The following is a 23,076-nucleotide window of genomic DNA, read 5'->3' as shown; positions in this document are numbered from 1 at the left end:
GAATGAGTGCCAGATGCCTCTCCACCCTGGGAATTAGAAGGCAGGAAGTTATCTGCTTTCCGATTGGATCCTCACATCGCCTTTCCTTTCTCATTAATAATAAAAGTCTTCGATATTCCCGTAGAAGCCATGAACAGGATGAAGACCATGGTTGAGCAAAGACAGAGCCCCCACCTTTCTGTGAGGGGGGGGGGGGTGCCTGAGCTTTGATTTCCTTCCGAGTTAGACGTGAACGTGCCTGAATTTGATTACTGCTTGCTCCTTAGTTTGATGAGTGCTGCAAAATGATGTGGCGACTCAAAGATTTAATGAATCCATTAATCACGCTGTTTTTGTTGGGTGCAGGAGAGTAAACTATCCTGGGAAAAAAAGATGTTTTTGATGTATATATGAAGGTGTGCATTTCACCGAATAGTTTTTCTGTGGTGGTATTTTAGAGCAGTTTGTGATTCCTAGAGACGGGAACTGAATGCCATGTTTGATATATCAATGCGTATCCTGGATAAAATGTCCCTCTGTTTAATGACCTGATAGACCTGCTACATTCTGATTCCTGCGTCCCAGTGCTGATATCATATACGTATTATTAGCAGTGTGGGGAATCCATTCCTTACAGCTTCGTTATATTCTGCTCTCTGCCCCACATACAATAAGCATGAGGGTTTAAAACAGTGGATCCAGCATAAACACTTCAGGCCAAGGACGATCCCAGGGACAGTCTGTTGCCAAACGCTGCCTTGGAGATCATTCTAAATAACACGGCATTCATCGGAAAGAATGGAAGCATGGAATCAAATGGCCTTTAAAATGTCCGTAATAATGTGTTTGGGCTGGAAAAGTGAAGATCGCGGATAGCGTGGTGGTTTCGTAACACGTGCTTTTGTACGCTCCACTCTGCCGTTAAGGTTGGCCAGCGCACGCCAGTTATGCTTTCGGACGTGCCCCGTTCACGTCACATGACCTGAGCGGCTGCAGCGCACGCCAAGCGGGGTAACGGCAAAAATTGTGGGTGGAGAAAATTGGATATGAGTGTGGGCTAAGTGGCATAGCAAAGTGACGGCTGCAGTTTGCCTGGTCTGCTGCAGGTGGACATCAGATGTTACAGTCAATGCAGCTTCCAAATCAAGCGTTTAGGGTTGGGGCTGATACTTTCCTCCAGGGGTGTAACAATTCATCGATTCCAATCGACATAACGATTAAAGTCACGATATGATTTCATCGACTCAGCAGTTAACAAATATTGTTTCATGTCTTTAAACCATGATGATTTGTCAAAAAAATATCTGTGAACACAAAGTGATCTAGAGGCTCAGTGTAGCACAAAGTGCAGACTAATACATTACAGTACATTTTATGTAGTTTGGTACACCTGTGTTCCTGTGTTTCCAGAGAGAAAGCTATACAGTACATATCCAGAAATAGTTTTTAGTTGTTAAAGTACAAATACAAAAGGGACTCTTTCTTCTTCAGATATTTTTTGCGTTTTTGAGACTTTTTTCAACATACTCTGTTGCTAAAATAAAAATTCAGCCGTTTATTTTTAAGTATTTTTGAATTATGCTGATTTAGTGGAAATTATTTTATGTTTAAGTTTATTGAAAATAGTGATCACGTATTACTGAACATATCCCAGTAACATATCAAATATCTCCAGATATTAAATCGCTGCTTTGCAAAATTGAATGCTACCGTGGCAAAGCTTGCACTGTCTACACCCCCATTTCCCTCAGTACTGTAGGTGTACAGTATGTGGGCGGCAGTGGCTGGAGTTGGGGTTGGGCACAGAGCTGGTGTTTGGCGCGTGCGATCTACAGTACACCAGCGATGTGGACCTGATCCATTTGGCTGATGGAAACAGCATTTGCAGTGGCACAGGTGCTGAGGGTGTGATGGTGTGTGTAACCTGCATTCTCCATTTGGTCAAAATCTACACCAGGCTCTAGCAGGCTGTCTAGGTAGCAGTAAGTGTTACACCTGCATTTGCTTTTGTATAGCAGTGAATGAAAAGCTTTTTGTTCTACTCTCTCTCTGTTTTACACATAAGCCATTGAGCCGGCACGAGAAGAGACTGTTTGGTTTTATTTCGCCATCCCCCCCCCCCCCAGCTCACGGCAGCATGTCTCCCCCGCAGAGGCCGCTGGCCCAGCCCAGCACAGCACAACCTCCCTTTTAATAACGGGCCGCACGTCCAGCCGTGAGGTACCTGTCAGCACGCCTGTGGCACAGCATCGCGTCGCTGCTGTCGTTTCCAGAATGGCGCCCGTCGCTCGCTGTGGAAGCCTCAGCTGAATTCGCGGCGAATCCAGAAAGCAAGGAAATCTTTAAAGTCGTCTCCAGAGAAATTAACTTTATCGGAATTTGCTCAAACAAAGCAGATATGTTCATTTCAGTTCATATCTCTGTTTATGTTTGGGTCCCTGTAGCAAACACTATAGCAAACACTTTTGTAATTTAAAACGGCTGCATTTCCTTTCGTCTCCTTCCCTGACGAGACACCGTGGGACCTTTAAAGGAGCCGTTTTTTTTTTTGCTCTCATATCACAAAGACTCCCCGCTGACACCCGTAAGTCAAACCGCGGTGTCAGTGTGTGACTCCTTGTCTTTCTGATCACCAGGCCCCTCCCTCCTTAGCTGTACTGACTTCAGGAAGTGGGAATCTTTCTACCTGAGGGCGGAGGGGTGCCGGCGGTAAATTTGCCAAACTTCTAGCCAGCCGAATAGCAGGATGACAGATTTCCCGGACATTACACATCATTTGTGGGTGTCGGGGAGCTTCTCTCCCAGGTGGGCTGACTGGCTCACAGACTGGAGCCAAGTGCAGGGTCTGGGCCTGTCAGCCACTACATTCAGTGAATCCTTTCGGAAGCCTCAGTAAGAGTGACCGTACTGAACATGTCCCGGCCCTGTGAGTGTTGATCCCTTAATCCCGTGGGAGAAGGTCGCTTTCACCGCCTTCCTCATCTGCCCTAAGGGTCCTGCAGGCCGAGCAGCCGCTCTGACGCCACGCAGTGATCCCCCGGCAGATGGACGGCGACCTGTCGGGGCCAATGGCTCGGCAGAGAAGCGGGCAGAGGCGGCGCGCGGGGAGGCCGCCGGCCAGATGGGAGCCATCTCCGTTTGCTCATAAACGACTGTAGCGATTAGCAGGTCTGCCTGATGACACGGGTCCGTGACGCGGCCGCACGCGGAGCTGGGAGCCGTCACACCCCAGACGTGTGAAAAACACTGACATTTACACGCTGGCTAACCCTCCCCTGTCTATCAGGTGCTACAGCTGGGAAGTGCCGCAGGCGGAGGAATTCGGCTCGTTCGCCTCGTGCCGGGTCAGGTTAGTCTTCGTGCCAGCTGGATATGGGGTGCCCTAAATACAAGGCCTTCCGTTTGGTGGGGCTGAGCTCTCAATCAGCGACACTCCCTTACACATCACATATGACGCTTTGTAAGAACATACTGTAATAATGCTGCATTGTGTGATAACTGGACGGAATGTAACATGATGTAAAATGTAAAATGATGATGATAAGAATCGGGTAATGTTGCAATATAAAATTATAACGTAGTCTATAAATTTGCAACATTTTCAGTTATTACATAATGCGGTGTTATTACATGTGTTGTTACAGAGTGTGTGACAGCAGATTATGTAATCACATCGCATTATGTGATGAAAATTTGTTACATTTTGCTGAGTTATTACATAATGTGGCATTACTACATAAAGCATTGTAACCGGCTTCCTTTCCCATGATGTTCTGTTTTTTCAGACAAGCTAAGGACGTGATCGATCGCTCTTTCATGTTTATTGTTTGCTGCTGATTTTCTTTCCGATATCTTATTAATTTGCCGAAGAGCTTTATTATATGTTGCATGCAGATACAGACTGAAGGATGTGGTCCCCAAACAGATTAATGTTAGTAATTTTGCGGGAAGCGTTAGTTGAGCTGCTACATTCTGCGTCTCCGCGTCTGACCTCGATTCGCTCTGAGGCCTGGGAAGGAATATCACAGAACAGGCGGCACGTGACCCCTGTGGCCCTGTCGGATTGTTCTAGAAACACACAGCTCAGATTGGTCCGTGGGATGGCTCTCCAGTTCCAGCCATCCCTCTCCCATATACGACCTCACGCTGCTCTATCGTCGTAGGGGGAGAGGGTGCGGAGGGGGGGCCCAAAATTAAATGTCAAATTTAACTTGCAGCTGGCTGCCTGTCCGCACTGATTTTTAATGAGTTTGTCACAAAGCTGGAATAGGACTTGTCTCTAGGAGCTTGGAATTCACTGAAAGCATCATGCATCATTAAACGTCTCTTGACCTGTGAAGCAGAGGCTGCAGAAGGGTGTCAGGACAGCTCTTTCCCTGCCAGATTGGCTGAAGATATGCCATTAAACGAGCAAGGAGCAGTAGTGCTCTCTCCATTTATCAAGTTGTATTTTCCATTTTGTTTCAGGGAATCTCTCCATGATCGTTTCGTACTATAACACTGGGCCGAAGAGTTTAGATGTGGTAAGACTTTGCAGGGGCTACAGATCAGCATGATGCGGATTAGAGACGATAACTTGTAGGTTACCGTACTATTTCTCTCGCTCTGTTTTTACTGGGTAAAAACTGTTGTCATATCACCAATCAGCTCTCTTTAGGGCAATTCACACAACTAACCAACAGCAGGCGACTACTCATCTATCTTACATAAGCATGTCTTTGGCTCAGCCTCACCTAGACTGGACACAGACCTGAATCAGTGCGATTTTCCACACGGTCGTACAATCTGCTGACTTTACAATGCTGTACTTCCCATAGTTCTGGGTTCCGGTGTAATTGTCCCATATTTTAGCACCTTTGCTCTGCCTGTCACGATATCAATGGGTGATATTGCGCATTGGTGACTTTATAGATGGCTCAGCAGGAGCCGTGGAAGAGAATCAAAGCAGAGCTGGTTTTTAGTCTCCGGGAGGAGTCGTTGCTGTCGGACACTCCTGAGCAGTAAAAGCTTAAACCAGCAGTATCATGGGATGCATGTGACCCTAGAGCATGTAGTACTGCAGCAAAGGGGTATGGGGAGGCGGGGGGGGGGGCTTAGGGTGCCGTCTTCATCGCAGCGACAACATCGGAGACGTCTTAGTCCCTGACCGTTAGTGTGGACAGTAAGAGTATGGGGATTATTCAAAGTGACTCCAGCTTTGTTGGGACAAATTGAAATTTCTGCAGTATAACTTTTATACCAATGAGACATGACGCCCCTTTTTATACAGCCTGTTCTGTGGCATAATACAGCGATTAGTCTTGAGGCCCACAAACACACACAGTTTTTTGTAATGAATAACTGCCGGAAGAGCGCCTGCTTCTTGCGTGAAGTGAGGCGCCCGCTGATATATATAACGCGCTGTATTATACCAGCCGTGCCTGTAGCCTGTGTGCATCCCGCACGCGGAATGTTTTATGTGTTTAATGGGTGATTTTTTATGCTGGTAAGACCGGTAGCTCCCTCTTAATGGCCTAAATAATTTAGCACATCTGACCACAGTCTGATCACTTGGACGAGATCTCAGACAGCGAGAAACCCGTAACGGTCTCAGTCTGATGTGGTTTGGTGTCTCGTGGCTGAGGCTCTCCTGTTTCCTGAGTGCACACACATGCCTGGGGTGGGTGTGTGTGTGTATGTGTGTGTGGTCCAGGTATGCAATACCAAATGTCCCCACAATGTGATAAATACCTGTTATCTTGACGTTCTGGGGACCATTTTTTCGGTTGCCGCAAGGGTAAATTCAATTTTATTAAGATCTGTGAATGCAGTCAAATGCCAAAAGTGTCATATTTTGTTCAGTTACTTATGGTTAAGGTTCAGGCTGGGTAGGGGTTAAGGTTTGTCTTAGTTCAGATTTGGATTATGCCCATAGAAATGTATAAAAAGATATGAAACCTGTATCTGCCTACCTGTTGTGTCATTTATTTACTTTATGATGCAGTTTTCCATTCTGTGGACTGGTGTCTTCATTGTGGGAAATTTTAGGAAGCTTTGACATGGCCAGTTAACACCAATATCCCATAATGCAAATCAGCCTACCCATGTAAATATAGAAAGATGCTGTGTAAAATCTGCCTTACAGTTTCTGGATAAACAGAGGTAGGCTGTAGGGGGCGGGTGAAGTACGTAGGTCATGCCAAGGTGGTGACAGCAGTCAGGTGGGCGGGTTTTAATGAGGGGGGGATCACCCTGATTGAGGATGATGCTATCACAGCGGGGTTTAAAATGGATAGAGCTGCCAGCCAATGAATATCAGAGGCAGGTAAGGAGAAATGAGGCAAGGGCAGGCTTGGCCAGATTGGAGAGTGAGCTGCAGGAGCATTCTAGATGATCTGGAGAGCTTTCAGGCTTCATGCAGGGGGAGCAGCCTGTAGGTGCCAGGAGACTGGAGGAGGTGTCCTGGGCGATTATCCGTCAGCTATTATGGGTCTTCTGTGGGCAAGGGGGGTAGGCGGCTATGCTATCTATCAGAGCTCAGTGCTGGTGATGGGCTGCAATGGCCCCACATCTCCTGATGATCTTGGCATTGCAAGACTCTGACAGTATTGACCGGGTTTTTATCATCTCCGCTACTCACTGACAGCCCATCCCTCAAACAGAACCACCCCCCCCCTCGGCCCCCTCTTGATTCAGCCCAGAGTTGCCAACTTTAGTCAGCTGGCTGGCATGAGACTGCCATACGCATGCACACGCATTTACACGTATGTAAGAGTTTAATTACCTTGTAAATAGTCTGTAGGGTTTGCAAACTACCCCAATGCTTTTGATGTAGCTAAGTTCAGGTTTATAATGAAATAATATAGATTCACCATAAGCTCTCTTTACATGAAGCACCGCCCGCATCCGACATTACCGAGGCCTGCTCCGGATGGCAGGCCTGCCCACGTGACTGCGAAGCGGCATCGCTTTCTGACCTTGATTTTCACCTGACCGAAAGACGAAAGAAGAGGAGCAAGACAAGGACCCGAGACGCGGAGACCAGTAGGGGTCACTGCTTCCATCAGACAAAGCCGACAGCTGACAGAAGCCCGCGGCTGTCAGCTTGATCTGTGCCACCCACAGAAGCACTTTTCCCTGTAATGGCTCGTACCTGTCGTGAGTTTAACCTTGGCGTGAAGGTGGATGGTGCTGTGAGAAGCGTGACGTGATGTGATGCGATGGTCCTCTTGGGTATTCTCGCATGTACACCTTGTCCGGACAGGAGGATCCTACTGGGATCAGACGGCTGATAAGGTGTCCGGCGTTTGGCACCCTAATCCCACACACGCAGTGATCACTGCAGATAGCGGCGTCCAGCTTGCATCATTTAAACCTGTGAGTTTCGAGCCTTGGAAGGTTTTGCCTTTTTTAACTAAAAATAACATCATTGTGACCTTTTTATTTGCTGTAAATATAAAGCATTCAGTTATTACTCAGTGCGGCAAAAAGGCAGGTGACTGGTTGGTTGAAACAAAATCTCGGTCTGGATTTTTATTTTCTGGACCTGAACTATCCATCTCTGAGCTATACAAACAGCAGCGGGCTGCCCCCCCCACCATACCAGCTGGACCACATTGTGCTGAAATTTTTACCTAAAATATTACTAATATTATTATCTGACAAATAATTTTTTCTCTACCACGGTCTCTTACCATTTAAAAATATATATATAACTAGTGAAAACATATAAGGTGAGCGAGACAGAGAGGCGCTCTACACGATGAAATAACTGAACGGGGGGGTGTAGAGAGGCACCCAAATGCCTGGGGGGGGTGTAATAACCAGAGCATCTAATCAAGCTCTGTCAGAGACGAGACCTGTGTCCCCGGCGCCAGCTCCTGCCTCCAAGATGCGGAAAAACACGGGCAAAGCGATTCCTGTCACTTCCGATGTCCGCCTGCAGGGGAGAGGCCTCGTCAGCCCTCCCCCCGCATCAGATAGGAAAGGACCTCGGCGCTTGCGGTTTCCGAGTCAATGTGACACATCGATCTCCTCCTTTGGCGCGTCCCAGCCGACCGCGTTTGTTTGAGTGCCACATAAAGACAGTTCAAAAAGGCTTTGCTCCTTTTAACTTGATGCTTGTAAGCAGGTCCCTCTCCATCCGGAATATTCTGCTGCATTTACAGAGTGCAGATGACCCCCAGTGGATGCATCTCCCCGGTGGCAATGCGTGTGAGGTGGGGGCAGACCCTGCTGTGCCATTAGCGTGTAGGAAACTGGGCAAGGGGGAGTCATGTGACAGAGTCATGTGACAGGATCATGGGACTGCCATTCACCTTAATTACTTCCAGTGAAAAAGAGCCACATTTACATTTTTATGTGCAAGCATTGGCCACTCATGCAGGCCCGTATCTCAAATCTCTGTGCCTGTGATCGCCTTCGAACCCGCAATACGACACATGACTGGCGGCCACTCTGGAATGAATGCAGCGAGTGGGGACATCCGTAAACATGCGATCACGACCTCGGAAAAGCTAGCCAGTGAAGGTCACATTAGCAGCTAGCCAGTGAAGGTCACATTAGCAAGTATTATGAGGATCTTTAATTGGGATCTCATAAATGTCAGTGAAGCTTTTCTTGTGAGTCGACTCCGGCCTGCAAAATAGAAATAAAACAGGCAGACGTCCATGTTGCCAGCACCATAGAAAAGCCAACGTGCATCGAACCTCAGATATATCCCATAATATGCCGGGCATCTGGGATTCCTGTCCGCCAGACGGACGCTGCTGCATCTTTAGTGAACTTGTGCTCACGTTACAGTATGGGGATGGAGGTTTCGTGTTTTAACGAGCGCCGTTTCGGCTACAGATGGGCGGAATCTCGTCATCCGGAGCTCACGCTGCCTGTGCTAAACGTGCACTGCATGTTTCTCTGTTTATTTAGCAAATGTTGTCATACAGTATACAGAGCTGACACCTTTTAGTCACAGACATGCACATGTGTATAATTTCCCAAGGCAATCCAAGTTGAGCTCGCCGAAGTTCCAGGCCCCCTACTGCTCATTTATCATGATAAATTTAATTACCAGACACTGTGGTCCACATGTCACCGGAGGTCACTTTGCCTGACGTCGGCAGGTAGGCGTACATCATAAAGGACATCAGTATGAGGCGCATGTAACATCTTACGGAGAACTGGAGACACAGAATCCATCACCCGGAAATGAAAAAACCGGGATCGCTGCAAATGAGGACTTGAATATTAAACAATGAATTTCACCGGTATGTTGAGAATACGCAGTCTGTATTAAAATGTATGAGTCATGCCTCTGACTGTAGAGCACGCCAGGCACTGTGTTAGGCAGCAGCGGAGTCTGCTCAAAAGGTAATTAAGCCGCTCGACTTTAATCGGGGAACGGTATCGGCATAATTTACTGTGTTTCTCCAGGTTAAGTCACTAATTAAAGTCCAATTTGTTTGACAGTGATCAGAGAAAAGCTAAAGATGTAACCAGAGGCTGGTAAATTTGCTGGGATGTAGACAAAGTGAGAAGCTGGCTGGTGAGATGATTAAGGTCATGGTCTTCAGAAACATGGAATCTACTGCGTGCCTGGATCCAGGGCAGCCAGCCCTCACACATCTGGTGTGACACTTTTCAGACTCTGACGCTCATGTAAGAAGTCTTACGGCAAATCTATATTATTCTATTATAAACCCTGCAAACCCTGCAGACTCTTTTGCAAGGTAATAAAACTTTTACTTACGTGTAAATGTGCGTGCATGTGTCTGCAGACTCGTCCCACGTTGAAGATCACACTCAGCCCTGTGGATCCCTCTTCACCGTGTTCATAATGAGGGTTCATACGTCATACAGCGTCTGACGGCTCTCACACTCTTTCCAGAATTCTCCAAAGCGGTGGCTGGACGTCCCGCCTACTACGCCGCTGTGCTGAGGATGAAGCAGGATGGCGCCAGCTCCTCATCGCTCGGATACAGGGGCCGGCCCCGGCAGGACCGCCGGACCGGGTCGCCGGCCGATTCCGACTGGCCCGGTCCCTCACGGCACCACCCGTCAGGCCTCGGTGCTCAAGGCTCCCAAGAGGACCCGGGGAGCGAAGGTGGGCGACATCGACCGATCTCTGCGTTTCCTGCACATCGGTCATGCTGTAGATGTGTTTGCTTTGTCGCACGTCCTGTCCGATGCTGGGGGAGATGCATGTGGATGGAGCTTAGCGCTCTTCTGGGATCTCACACATGAAACATTGATGTTATTCTGAGTGCAGAATCCAATAATTCACATCTTGTCATTTCTGGCATTCCTGTGGGATCTTGGAAGGAACAAGCAAATATTGGCTTTTGTCACTGCAAACATATCTTTCTCGGTGGGTGAATTTGTCAAAAAAATAAAAAACTAAAAAAAAAATCAATACAATTCCTTGCCCCAGTAGGGGTGCGTGGCGGACCTGTGTCAGTGATGGGTTAAACATGTCAGAAGAGATTAGGGGCTGGGCGTTGCAGCAGAGATTATCTGTTAAACATCCCAGTGGAGAATATTGGTTAAACATTTTGGCAGATTATGTGATAAACATTTCAGCCGAGGTTATTGGTTAAACATTTCATTGGAGATTATTGGTTAATCATTGTTGGTTCACCATTCTAGCAGAGATTATTGGTTAAGTATTTCAGCACAGGTTATTGGTTAAACATTTCGGCAGAGATTGTGGGATAAACATTTCAGCCGAGGTTATTGGTTAAACATTTCATTGGAGATTATTGGTTAAACATTTCATTGGAGATTATTGGTTATAATGTAGGTTATTGGTTAATGATTCTAGCAGAGATTATTGGTTATTTATTTCAGCACATAATATTGCTCTAATATTTCAGCAGTGGTCAGCAATTGTCTGCATGTTCCCGTCATTCCTCATTGCTCCCCCCCATACTTTAATGTCAGCTGAGGCTGTTCTTCATGATTACAATTAAAAAAAATAAAAAAAATAATCAAGCATCGTGGTGTTATCCAGTCCAAGATTCTGTCACTCTTCTCGCCCTAAATCAACCTTGCTTCTGTAGTTCTGCAGCAAAATCACCATTTCAGTCACTGCCGTAAATCTTATTACTAAAACATATGTTTAATATGTTTGTACGTGTTTGCTTTAATTAATCACCATCTTTTGATGGTATCAGCTGGCTCTTTATAACGCCTCTTTTCACAGCAGTAGGAATCGCAGGGGACTGAATGCCCAACCCCACTGGTTAAAGCGTAGCGCATTGGCTCTAAATAGCCACAAATAAGACTGTAATGAAGCAGAGCTGCTGTGTCTGAGCCCAGGTGACACTCAGGTCCCACACTTAAACCTGAGGTGTTTCTCAGTACCATGCAAAGATCAGACTTGTGGTCTCGGGAAGAGCATTCTTGCTAACTTACCTCCCAAGAATGAACTAGGGGTGCAGTGAATCATGGGATTGATCTCTTTTGGTGAGGATGCAACAGATGTATGAGTCTGAAGGCATCTGTGGGACCTTTTTAAAATTAAAGTAGATGCAGGAAAGGGTTGGGGCGTGTTATGAGTGTGTATGTAGGTTTGTGCATTTTCCCATGCATGTAGCCTCGCACCTATGGGACCAGGGTTTGAGTCTTGATGTTTGTGGAGTCTGCATGTTCTCCCGTGTCATCGTGGGGTTTCCCCCAGGTACTCTGGTTTCCCGCCACAGTCCAGAAACATGCTGAGGTTAATTGGAGTTACCAAATTGCCCGTAGGTGTGTTAGTGTGCCCCATCCTGAGTTATTCTGCATTGCAGCCGTAGCTTCCAGGATAGTCTTGAATAAGACAAGTGGGTGTAGAAGATGGATGGATACATGGATAGATGGATGGATAGATGGATGGATTATTTTTTAAGTAATTTTATAGTTAAGGACACATTAGAAATGGAGGGGAATTCTGTTGCATTTCTGGTGCGTTTTGAGGGCAGTTAAAGGACTTTGATCCCGTTTTAGCATCGATTTCTTTGTAGTGTTATACATAATTTAGCCTTGATCCCTTCCAAATGGAGACTTGTTTTAGATTTGTTTTTCCCTCTCATTTGTTCCTGAGGGGACGCATCTGTCACCTGTCCAGCTTTAATTACCCAGGCCAACAGTGGCATGAGTGAAAGCAGTACAGACTTTGTGGCCCCTCACCAGCACACAGCACCGGTGCTCCGAGTGACAGGTCTGTTTCCGACCCAGTCAGAGCCCCACTGATCGATCGCGGGGCGAGAAAATGGAGCCTGGATGCTGGCCAACACATAGAGCAGCCGTTGGCTCCCCGACGCCCCCTGCTGGCATTTTGCCCAGGACTTCCCAAACTCTGTTGACAGGTGCTCTCCTAAAAAAAAGCTTTTATTTCCTCTCGATTAAACGATATTAGCGAGCAACTGTGGCGTAGACTTTTTGACATGACAGTACATGTGGACGAGGCTTTGTGTCCTCGGGAAATGTAGCAAGTGTGTGTGTGCGTGTGTGAGTGTATGTGCGCAAGTGTGTGTGTGTGTGTGTGTGTGTGTGTGTGTGTGTGTGTGTGTCTGGAGTCATAAGTACGGAAGCTGAGAAAACGTGTGAAGTGTGTGTGCTTTACCTGAATGTGTTTGAAGTCAGGGATGATCAGGTATACAGTACCTTACCTTATGGGGACACAATGTCCCCACAGTGTGATGAATACCCATTTTTTTTTACTACTTAATATAATAAAAATCTGTGAGTCCTGCAATGAAAAAACTAAAAATGCAAAAACTCTTGTATTTTGCTTGGTTACTCATAGTTATGGTTAGGGCTGGGTAGGAGTTAAGGTTGTCATAGTTAGCGTTAGCATTTTTCCCAAAGAAATGATTGAGTACTCCCCATAAAGATATGTTTATCCGACATGTGTGTGTGTGTGTGTGACTGTGTGTGCGCAAGTGTGTGTGTGTGCGTGCGCATATGTGTGCTTTACCTGAAAGTGTTTGAAGTCAGCCTGGCCCGGAAAGCGACAGCCCTGGAATGTTTGTCTTTCCGAGGGCTCTCCATTTGCGCTGTGCCTGTAATAGAGATTCGCTGCACAGGTTCCCCATCACGCTCCCGCAGGATAAACAGCGCTTTAGCTGCTCAGCCATTGATTTGAATGGGCTGCATTATTCATAACGCTGTGGCAGTATGAAGAGCCGTTACCACGGAGAACCGAGTGCCGCTCCACATAGCCGCCGAGTCGCTTCCATCTTATTACACCTTCACTGGCCCGACGGCTTGCCGCCATAACCACGTGTCACGAGAAGGTGAGGAGCACCCACTTCCTGCATGATAATGCCCTGGTGTCTGGGAGGACGTGACGAATGGGAGGCCCGCAGAGGAAGATAACGGAGATCCTTCTTCCTGGTCATCTGCAGACCTGCCCTCGGTACTAGGTGTAGGACCTACATGGAGGTATTCTTCAGGCTGAAATTGGACCTCAAAAGAAGAGATTACTTGCTTCAGTGAATTGGGCGGCGTGTGGCTCAGCGGGTTTGGCCTCTCTGCCCGTAAACGGAAGTTGCTGGTTGGAATCCCATCCTTGGGAGAACTGTCACGTGTCCAATGGGCTATCGAGCAAGGGCCTCAACCCCCTGAAATAGTCTGTAAGACGGGATATACGATGCAAAGAAAGCATTATTGGGGCTGTGAAGCCTTATGGCAGAAGAAGAACGTCGCGTGTAAATATGCATCGGCGTGTTTGTGAAGCCTTATGCAAAGAGAAGCTTCAGAATATCGCATGTAAATATGCGACGTCATGTTTGTTTAGCTGCACCACCCCTTACATGCCAACAAGATGCTGAGATTTATTGCTTTAATATGATGAAGCTTGATGGTCTGTGGATGCAGCTGTGGTCTCCCCCTGGAGACCTAGTCCCCCGCCCCCCCCCCCCCCCCCAGCCTCGAGTGCAGGCACAGGAACGGGGAGAGAAACATATCAGGCCTCTTGGACGGATGAGTCAGGGGCTGATGGCCTATCGACAGACCCAAGCCTGATAGGCCTGCTCTTTTCCGTGATGAAGGTGCGAGATGGCAGGACCCATAGACAATGATTGATTAGAGGGGGTTCAACTTGCCGGAAAAGTAAATTAAAGACAGGGAGGAACATTAGAGTGGTGTGCTGGGGGGGGTGGGGGCCCTGCAGTGCTGCTTTCTCTATTTCCTCATGCCCCCCCGCCCCTCCCAGTACCACAGAAATGTTACCACACATGTCAGCGTAAATCGCATGAATTGCACCAGCAGAGATTAATGCATTTAATGTGAAGTAGATGTAAAGCGTCACGTTAAATTTTGCATTTGGAACCAAATAATGAAATCGCATCCGTCATCGTTGGCTGCACTCATATTTCTCAGCCAGTTGATCTGTGGAGCTGGTTGTCGTGTCGCGATGCCTCAGATGTTATTTCTGCTGTTTGTGAAGATGTTTGTGAAGATGACTTGTTGTGATGTCCAGGTCGGCTTCAGTAAATGTACTTTTATAAAGAGCCAGACCCACGTGTTAAAATGAGGTGCTGGTCTGGATGCTCTTGAGGTGCAATGCTGTCAGCTCGATACCGGTAGGATCCTTGACCGTCACTGGACCGCAAGTCTTCATCCTGAGCACCCCATTGCTCTGCTGGGACGTCTCCTGGTGTGGCTTCAGACTTGTCCTGTGTGGAGGACACGTTCTCCACATCTCCTCTCTGCTCTGGCTTTCTCTTACCTTCTAAAGCAGTGTTTCCCAACCCAGTCCTCGGGGACCCCAGACAGTCCACGGTTTTGCTCCCTTCCAGCTCCCAGCCAAACAGTCCATGTTTTTGCTCCCTCCCAGCTCCCTGCCTATTAGTCCATGTTTTTGCTCCCTCCCAGCTCCCTGCCAGACAGTCCATGTTTTTGCTCCCTGCCAGCTCCCTGCCAGACAGTCCATGTTTTTGCTCCCTGCCACACAGTCCATGTTTTTGCTCCCTCCCAGCTCCCTGCCACACAGTCCATGTTTTTGCTCCCTCCCAGCTCCCTGCCAGACAGTCCATGTTTTTGCTCCCTCCCAGCTCCCTGCCAGACAGTCCATGTTTTTGCTCCCTCCCAGCTCCCTGCCAGACAGTCCATGTTTTTGCTCCCTCCCAACTCCCTGCCAGACAGTCCACGGTTTTGCTCTCTTGGTGCTGGGAGGGAGCAAAAACGTGGACTGTCTGGGGTCCCCGAGGACTGGGTTGGGAAACACTGTTCTAAAGACATGCCCTGTGACAGACCCCAGTTACACCACCTTTCACGGTACACCGCATTGCATCTGGCGCTCTGCATCCCTAATTTAATAAACAGCCTCTGCAAACGGACGGATGAGCAGATGGATTATTTGGAAGGCGAGTCGGACCACCTTGTGCAGTGGGGCCCCAGGTGTGTGAAATCCCATCAGGCTGCTGCTGGGGATCAGCCAGCCGGCCAGATCTCATGGCCTCCTCTCTCTTTTGGTCAGCAGTCAGTAGTCCAGCAGTTGCATGTATTTTACAATATTTTTTTATAGGCCATGTTATTCATATATTTTAAAAAGAAACCTTTATCCAACCATCCAGTAGATGCTGTTATCTAAAAGATCTTGTTTTAACATGATTCATGTATCATCCAATTGAGCTGTTTATGTTCTGTTTATGAACTACACACCCAGGGCCCTGGTCACACCAGGAACTACACACCCAGAGCCCTGGTCACACCAGGAACTACACACCCAGGACCCTGGTCACACCATGAGTGTGTAGCTCTGGTGTCGCCAGGGCCCTGGGTGTGTAGTTCCTGGTGTGACCAGGGCCCTGACTGTGTAGCTCCTGGTGTTGCCAGGGCCCTGGTGATACCAGGAACCACACACCCAGGGCCCTGGCGACACCAGAGCTACACACCCATGGTGTGACCAGGGCCCAGGGTGTGTAGTTCCTGGTGTGTAGCTCCTGGTGTCACCATACCATTTGTAAATGTCAGCTTTTATCTCCTGGTTCCCTCAATATTAATATCATGCTGAGAGTGTCTGACAGGATTACCATGGAGGTACCAGGCACACCTAGAACTATATTAGCCGTTTCTATTTTAGATTCGGATCGCCACACTGGGCTTGTCCTACATACTGTTTGCGATGGAAGCCATTTAAAGCCATTCTGTGTCTTTGAAACAGAAATTTTAAAAGCATAGTATCATTGTCAGAGGTCTTTTGTTTAAATAATTAGTCCACATAATTGGATTTATTTTTGGAAAAAGGCCTTCAGCTGGGACTTCCAGGGATCGTGGTGACCGATTACAAATGCCTGTGTATTTTATTTTAGTTAACTTACTATACTGGCCAATCAAAACACCACTAAAAGGGTCCTTGAATCTGATTTTCAGAGAAAATCACCATTCAGTTTGTGAATGCAGCCGTTAATGGCCGGATGCGGTACAGCGCGTGGCAGATATTACAGGGAAGCAGACCGTCACCGGCTGGGTCATGCTGTTTGGTCGGTTACATCTCATGCAGAAAGCATTAGCGAGTCGTCTGCAGCACACGTCCTCAGAGGATGGTCAAAAGCTTACCATTTGATTAGATGTGAAGGCCTCTCCAGTAGCTTGCATGGTGTGAATTATTTACAGAAGAAGGGAAGTTGCTGTACGTGTAAGAGGGAGACGGCAAAGGAGACCCAAGTCAATGGGCGTCTGGGGGTGTCTTTGGAGAATGATGCTTTTCATCTCTGACGACCTGCAGATCCAGAGAGGCGTGTTTTGGTGTTCCATGGCTACTCCGCCTACTCTCTGTCGACCCGTCTGATTGGTGGGACCGCCTCTCACCATGAGGGTTCCCTGTTTGTCTAACACCCAGAGCACCTCATTCAACACCTGCGCCGAGTATTTGGCAAGTCATTAGCCGACCAGTTGATCACATTTTCTTCGTAGGTGTCCAAGAATCCATGAGACCAAAAATAACAACAGAGTGCACTGTTCTTGTGCAGCGAGCTCAGTTCTACTGTAGTGCACGGAAATCAGGCCGAAACCTCCAGCTGCCTGTGCGATCCAGGTGAGGGCCAGTCAGATACCACTTTGCTGGAATTTGAATTTGGAAATGTGCGTCCCCATTGGCCACACCTGGCTGCCCTGCGGCGTGCCTGCTGCTTATCGCTGTGGGGGCTGCCAAGTGACCCCCCCTAGCCCTCCGCCGGGGGCTCATGTCTCAGCCCCTACACCTGTTGCAGAGATGGTCTGCCGGCCAGAGATGGAGGCTGCCGGCCCCTGTGTTGGTAACTGCTTTGCGTTGCCAGTGTAAAATGCATAAATGGTGGTGATTGTGTCCGCTGTATGCCTCTATCGGGGGTGCCTCCATAATGAGTAAGTCCCAAAAAAAAATAGTTATGGGTCATTACCTGGCGGGGAGGGGGGAAGCTTCAAAATGACCTCTTTTGTGAGGATTTTCCAACCTGGGTGAGCTAACAGCAGCAAAGGTAGGATCCGTGCGGCGCATTTCTAATGCGATAAGCTGGTGCCTACCTGGGCTGCGGTCTCCGAGCGCACGCACAAAGCAGGAAGCCAGCAGCGTAGTTGGCGTCCCTGGAGGCAGGGAGGGGGGCGTGCGGCTTTTACAGGCTCTTCGTCTCTGTGTAGTGTCTCGGCGGCGCAGTGACTTCCTGCAGCCATAGCAGGCGGCTGCGAGTGCATCCAGAGTGAATTTCCTGGGACCCTCTAACGCCGGCGAATTCCCGTTTTCTGTAACAGGTGTAATAAAACCTCGGGGAGGGTAACACATATTTACCCTCATCCACTGCCACTACCTCCACCCGCTAATTAGCTTTTTGATAATTTTATTTGCCCAAAATTAAGTAGTGCAATTGGTGGAGGTATGATTTCTTGTATTAAAATTTCCAAACCATCTTTGCTCCCCAGAGAGAGAGGAGTTTGGGCCTGTGTTTGTCCAAGAGCCCGACGACACCATTTTCGCCTTGGAGTCCGACGAGAAGAAGGTGACGCTGACCTGTGAAGCAAGAAGCCACCCTGCTCCTACATACAGGTGTGTGTGTGTGTGTGTGTGGGGGGGGGGGACTCACCAGGAATGCCAGGAGGGAGCTTCATGTCTAAAAGGACCTTAAATGTGGTCCAGATAAAGCAGTCTGGCCGGACTCTGCCCTCTGCAGCTCTATTTTGTCAGTTAGAAGGAATGACAGGGCCTGAGCTTTTAGGTGCTCTAGTGATGTTTTGAGGAGAAACTGTTAGGATTCATAGCGGGACCAAGTCATAAGCATTGAGATTTTATGAATAAATACTTATATGTGTCACCAACCATTCTGCCTGTACTCTCCACATATACTTTTCGCACATCCTCTCTGCCTGTCTTCCCCGCACATCCTCTCTGCCTGTCTTCCCCGCACATCCTCTCTGCCTGTCTTCCCCGCACATCCTCTCTGCCTGTCTTCCCCACACATCCTCTCTGCCTGTCTTCCCCGCACATCCTCTCTGCCTGTCTTCCCCGCACGTCCTCTCTGCCTGTCTTCCCCACACATCCTCTCTGCCTGTCTTCCCCGCACATCCTCTCTGCCTGTCTTCCCCACACATCCTCTCTGCCTGTCTTCCCCGCACATCCTCTCTGCCTGTCTTCCCCACACATCCTCTCTGCCTGTCTTCCCCGCACATCCTCTCCGCCTGTCCTCTCCGCTTATCCTATCTGCATGTCCTTTCTGTATGTCCTCTCAGTACATCCTCTCCGCCTGTCCTTTCTGTGCATCCTCCCGGTCATGGCTGAGGTGTGCCCCCTCTGCTGATTATAGATGGATGATCAATGGGACTGAACTGGATCTCAGCACCAACTGGCCTTACAGCCTGATCGATGGCAACCTGGTTATCTCCGAGCCCAGCCAGGCCAGAGATTCGGGGAGGTACCAGTGCCAGGCCCACAACAGCATCGGCACCGTCCTGAGCAGAGACGCCCAGCTACAGTTTGCCCGTGAGTGTACCCCTTGCTAGTTACTACGGACATTCTTTACTGTGATGGAAACAGCCTTGCTCCTGTACCCCTGAGAAGGTGCCTGTCCTGAACTTCAGCTGAGCTGCTGATTGCATGTCGTTCTCTTTTTTTTGTTGACCACATTTTTAGTGAAAGTGGCCTTCGAATTTCATCCATTTCAGTAATGCACATGTATTACTGTATAACAGCAGGAACTATACTGTCAATATTTGAGCCTTCAGGTGACCTTGAAACTTTGAGTCCTTGTCAAATCAAGCCACTCACCACCAACCAACACATTTGTTTTCCTGGATGGCTATTTCAATGAAGCCAGACTTTGTTAGTATCGGCCTGATAAACGGGTGCCTCCATTATGATGTCATCATACATCAACACTATCTGTCACTCCATCTGACAGGGAGCCCCAAGCCAAGTAGAATACTCCCTTCTGGACCGGGCAGCAGTGTCACCTACTTATGTCTGAGTTTGCGAGAGCATGTGGAACGTTTTTCCTTAAGCTGGTCCCCTGCACTAATTCCCAGCCGTATCCGTGCCCCGATCCAGAGAAGCGTGCAGAGAAATCCTCCACTTGAAATACAAAAATGTGAGGAGCCCATGCATTCTGCTCACGGTCTCCCAGTAATGTTGACCCTAACAGCCTGAGGAAAGCATGGCTGCCAGTGTCTCCAGCAAACCCAGTCCACAGTGTACAGGTTAGGTGCCTGACGCTGTGGTTGAGCTGCCCATGTGCTCCGGGGCTGTAAGAATGAAGTTTGCAGTAAAGCATGTCTCTCTAAAGGCACTCGTGTTTATATTAAGCATCTTAGCCCACACATGGCCTGCGGAACATTCTTCGGTTGCAACGTGAATGCGTCTTCATCCAGGACCCCCGAACCAAACTTACCCATGACGACTTGGTGTGTCTTTTCACTTGATGTGACTTACTCATACAATATTTGTAACTTCTTCAGCAGAACCATTTGTTCCGCTACATGCTACATTTCTGATGAATATTTATCAAAGGAAATGTCAGCCTGATGGTATTTTTCCGTGGGATGATAATCTTGGCCTGGTCATTGTCGGCGCTGAGCTCACTGTTAGTTTGGATCAAATGTTCCAGTTTCATCAGAGTTCAGGGCACAAGCTTTTGTGTTGGTTGTGAAGCTATCTGGCACAAAGTGCTGGATGAGACAGCAGAGGTCGGGAGAGGTTGCAAGGGGCATCGTGGGCACCCTCTACTGGATCTGATGTGGAAGGGGGCCTCAGATAGACTCAGCTGGGAGTTCTTGTGTGTGTGTGTGTGTGTGTGTGTGTGTGTGTGTGTGTGTCTCTGGAGTCATAAGTACGGAAGCTGAGAAAAGCTGTGAAGCATCATTATGTTTTAAACCATTTTAATTTTCTCGATATCTTGAGAAAATAAACATTCTTTCCTCGCAATAATGGAATACTTACAAGGATAAAAATATAGCCTAAAGTTTAGTGTATTACAGCCATGGCACATCATTGGTAGGGTTATCCTGTTTGAAATGGCAGAAGAGCAGTAATGTATTGATCATCATGTCATATGTTTAGTCTAGGCTTAACACAGGCTGTAATAGATTTATTCCAAGCTTTAGAGGACATTTACATTATGAGCAGTGTCTCCTGTCTGTGTTGCCCCATGGTCCTGGGAAAAGCCACATCTTATCTTTGTATACAACACATATAGATCATATGACAATAAAATGAGATGTTAACTTTACTTCTTCAGTGTAAATTGAACTGTATAGAAGCTCCAGGCCTTATTAAAGTGCGTCGCCACCACACTGCTGAATGTTGCCATTATTACGAAGAAAAGCTACATTCATTTTCTCGAGATCATGAGAAAATCTTGTTGTTATCTTGAGAAAATGGTATAAAAATGGGTATTTCATTGACTTTATCGAATTCCGTACGTAGGGGACTCAAAAAACTGTACACAAAAGGGTGGCTCCAACAGCACACAGAGAACCATGCACCCTCTTCGTCTTTGTCCCTCTCTGTCTTTGTCACTTTCATTGTCTTTCATTGTCACTGTCTCTGTCATTGTCACTGTCTCTGCCTTTGTCACTGTATCTGTCTTTTTCCTTCTCTCTGCCTTTGTCCCTCTCTCCACCTTTATCCCTCTCTCTGTCTTTGTCACTCGCTGTCTTTGTCACTCACTGTCTCTGTTTTTTGTCCCTCTCTCCTTCTTTGTCCACCTCTCTCCTTCTTTGTCCCCCTCTCTCCTTCTTTGTCCCTCTCTCCATCTTTGTCCCCCTCTTTCCTGCTTTCTCCCTCTCTCTGTCTTTGTCCCTCTCTCTTTCCACGTCCCTGTCTCTGTCACAGCATAACATACTTTTCTGTTTATCACTTGACTCAAAAATTTTCACGCTGAACGTTTGATCTGCAGCAAAGCTTTGGTTCTTCAGGTCCATTCATCGTCGTCTGCCCCCAGAGTTCGCTGTGCATTTTATTTATACTGTTTATAGTATTTGTGGTATTATTGTTGGTCCTGTTCTTTGTTAAAATGCATAGAAATTAATGTGTCTGTAGGGTACTGTGGTTGGTAGAAATGGCCCATTAATAATGTTATTACACACCATTGTGAAAATCTATACAACACCCCATATAATCAAATAAAAACTAGAAATTAAATAAATGAAAACAAAGGGAATAAGGGAGCAGTACACATAATAAAAATAGATGTATTGTGCTCTCCGGGTGCTTATTGGTGTCATAGGAAAATAATACAGAATAATCTTCCAGCTTCAGAAGGCAACACCAGCTGTATTTTCTACGGAGTCGTCGTCCATGGAAATGACAGAGCTGTCACATGGATTTATTAAACAGATCACTGCATATTTCTCTAAAATAATCAAGGCTGAGTTCATGAGAAGGCAGGTCATTCGCCATATAACATCTGAAGGTTTCTCTCACAGTCATACTTGCGTTCTCCTTGCCAGAGTCCTTCATGCAGCCGTGCCTTTATGTCAGAACTCTGTCCAGTTGTCAGCTCGCCATCACCTATTTGAATAACCTTTTTTTAAAAAAAATTATGTCACCATTATACACAGCATGAGGATCTGAAGGAGGGATTGGGTGCCCCTTGTTGACTCCTCAAAGTGGGCCGCTGATGCTACCATTGGCCGGTCATTCAGAATCCACTCAATGACACTTGTTTTTCCTGGCACGGCTGTACAGACTTTGCTTGATTTTTTTAAATAATCCATCCCTCTTAAGAAGAAGTGTACGGCAGGCCCCACAAAGCCGGCAGCGGGCTCTTCGTCAGCGTGCGGCCTGGACCTCGACTCCCACGGAGACGAGCTGCCGCACGAATCTGACGGCCTTCTGTTGTTCCTTTGAAAAAACTGAGAAAAAGCAAGAGCCGCGTGCTTTGCTGTGGTGCTCACAGATTGCGTAAGTTGGCCCCCAAGCTGCCCCGAAAGGATGGCTTCCTGAAATCCACAGATCTCGAGACACTGGCAAAGGCTGCACTATTTTCAACCTGCCCTTTGAAGACATGGCTCTGATGGATTTCCTACGAAGTTCTTCTCCTGCATGGTCCACTCTCTTGGAGATAGGAGCCGATAAGCACCAGAAACTGTGTCTCATCTTAACACTGAGTCTAACCCTGTGACATCCTCACAGCACTGTCTCTCGTTGTTATTTCTTGCTGTTTGACGCCCTAAAAGCCCTGCATTGTGAGTGTTTTGCTGTTACATCTTCCCTGACGCTTGGAGCCTTTAGGATAGGAATCAGAAGCACAAATTTGCGGACAGTAAAATGAGATGAAGCTTTATTATCCAGAGCATGAATACCCATAACTTGTTCATACCCCTTAGCTGATGCTGTTCTCTGACACGGTGTGGCTGAATACCATTAGTTACCAATCGGCATATTAATTTACATAACAAACAGGCGTCGCTTGTGGGATTGGAGCGATGGTGATTTCAGGCCAAATGCTCCTCTTTCCGTGTGGGTGCTCGAATTTTCCCAACGTTCAGTGTAAACGCCAAGGATGACGGCATTAACATGTGTGGACAGCTTCATGACGTCTGGCAGCAGAATCAGGAAAGTACTTCTTTAGACGTCAGGGTGGGAAGACCATCTGGTGTAGTCGCTAAGGGAAGGTGGAGCACAGGTGGAGCTGGTGTCCGGACCTGGCTGGAGTATTGCTGTCACAGCCG

The 23,076-nt window shown here is 47.6% G+C and overlaps 1 protein-coding gene across 6 annotated transcripts in view; it reads left to right on the top strand.

Annotated features, from left to right (window-relative positions):
- Positions 1-23,076, top strand: part of cntn5 (contactin 5) — a 159,423-nt gene that overhangs the window by 83,193 nt on the left and 53,154 nt on the right. For 5 of the 6 annotated variants that reach the window (XM_023807274.2, XM_023807275.2, XM_072701282.1 and 2 more), the window contains 3 exons: positions 9,842-10,057; positions 17,836-17,959; positions 18,714-18,889. In XM_023807274.2, coding sequence (XP_023663042.2) covers positions 9,842-10,057; positions 17,836-17,959; positions 18,714-18,889 — 516 coding nt within the window. Of the gene's footprint in view, positions 1-9,841; positions 10,058-16,931; positions 16,976-17,835; positions 17,960-18,713; positions 18,890-23,076 lie in introns of those variants that run through there. The other variant, XM_023807277.2, reaches the window with a different exon arrangement.

Source organism: Paramormyrops kingsleyae, chromosome 17, assembly GCF_048594095.1.
Source record: "Paramormyrops kingsleyae isolate MSU_618 chromosome 17, PKINGS_0.4, whole genome shotgun sequence".
Lineage (NCBI taxonomy): Eukaryota > Metazoa > Chordata > Actinopteri > Osteoglossiformes > Mormyridae > Paramormyrops > Paramormyrops kingsleyae.
This window is presented reverse-complemented; position numbering and strand designations above follow the sequence as displayed.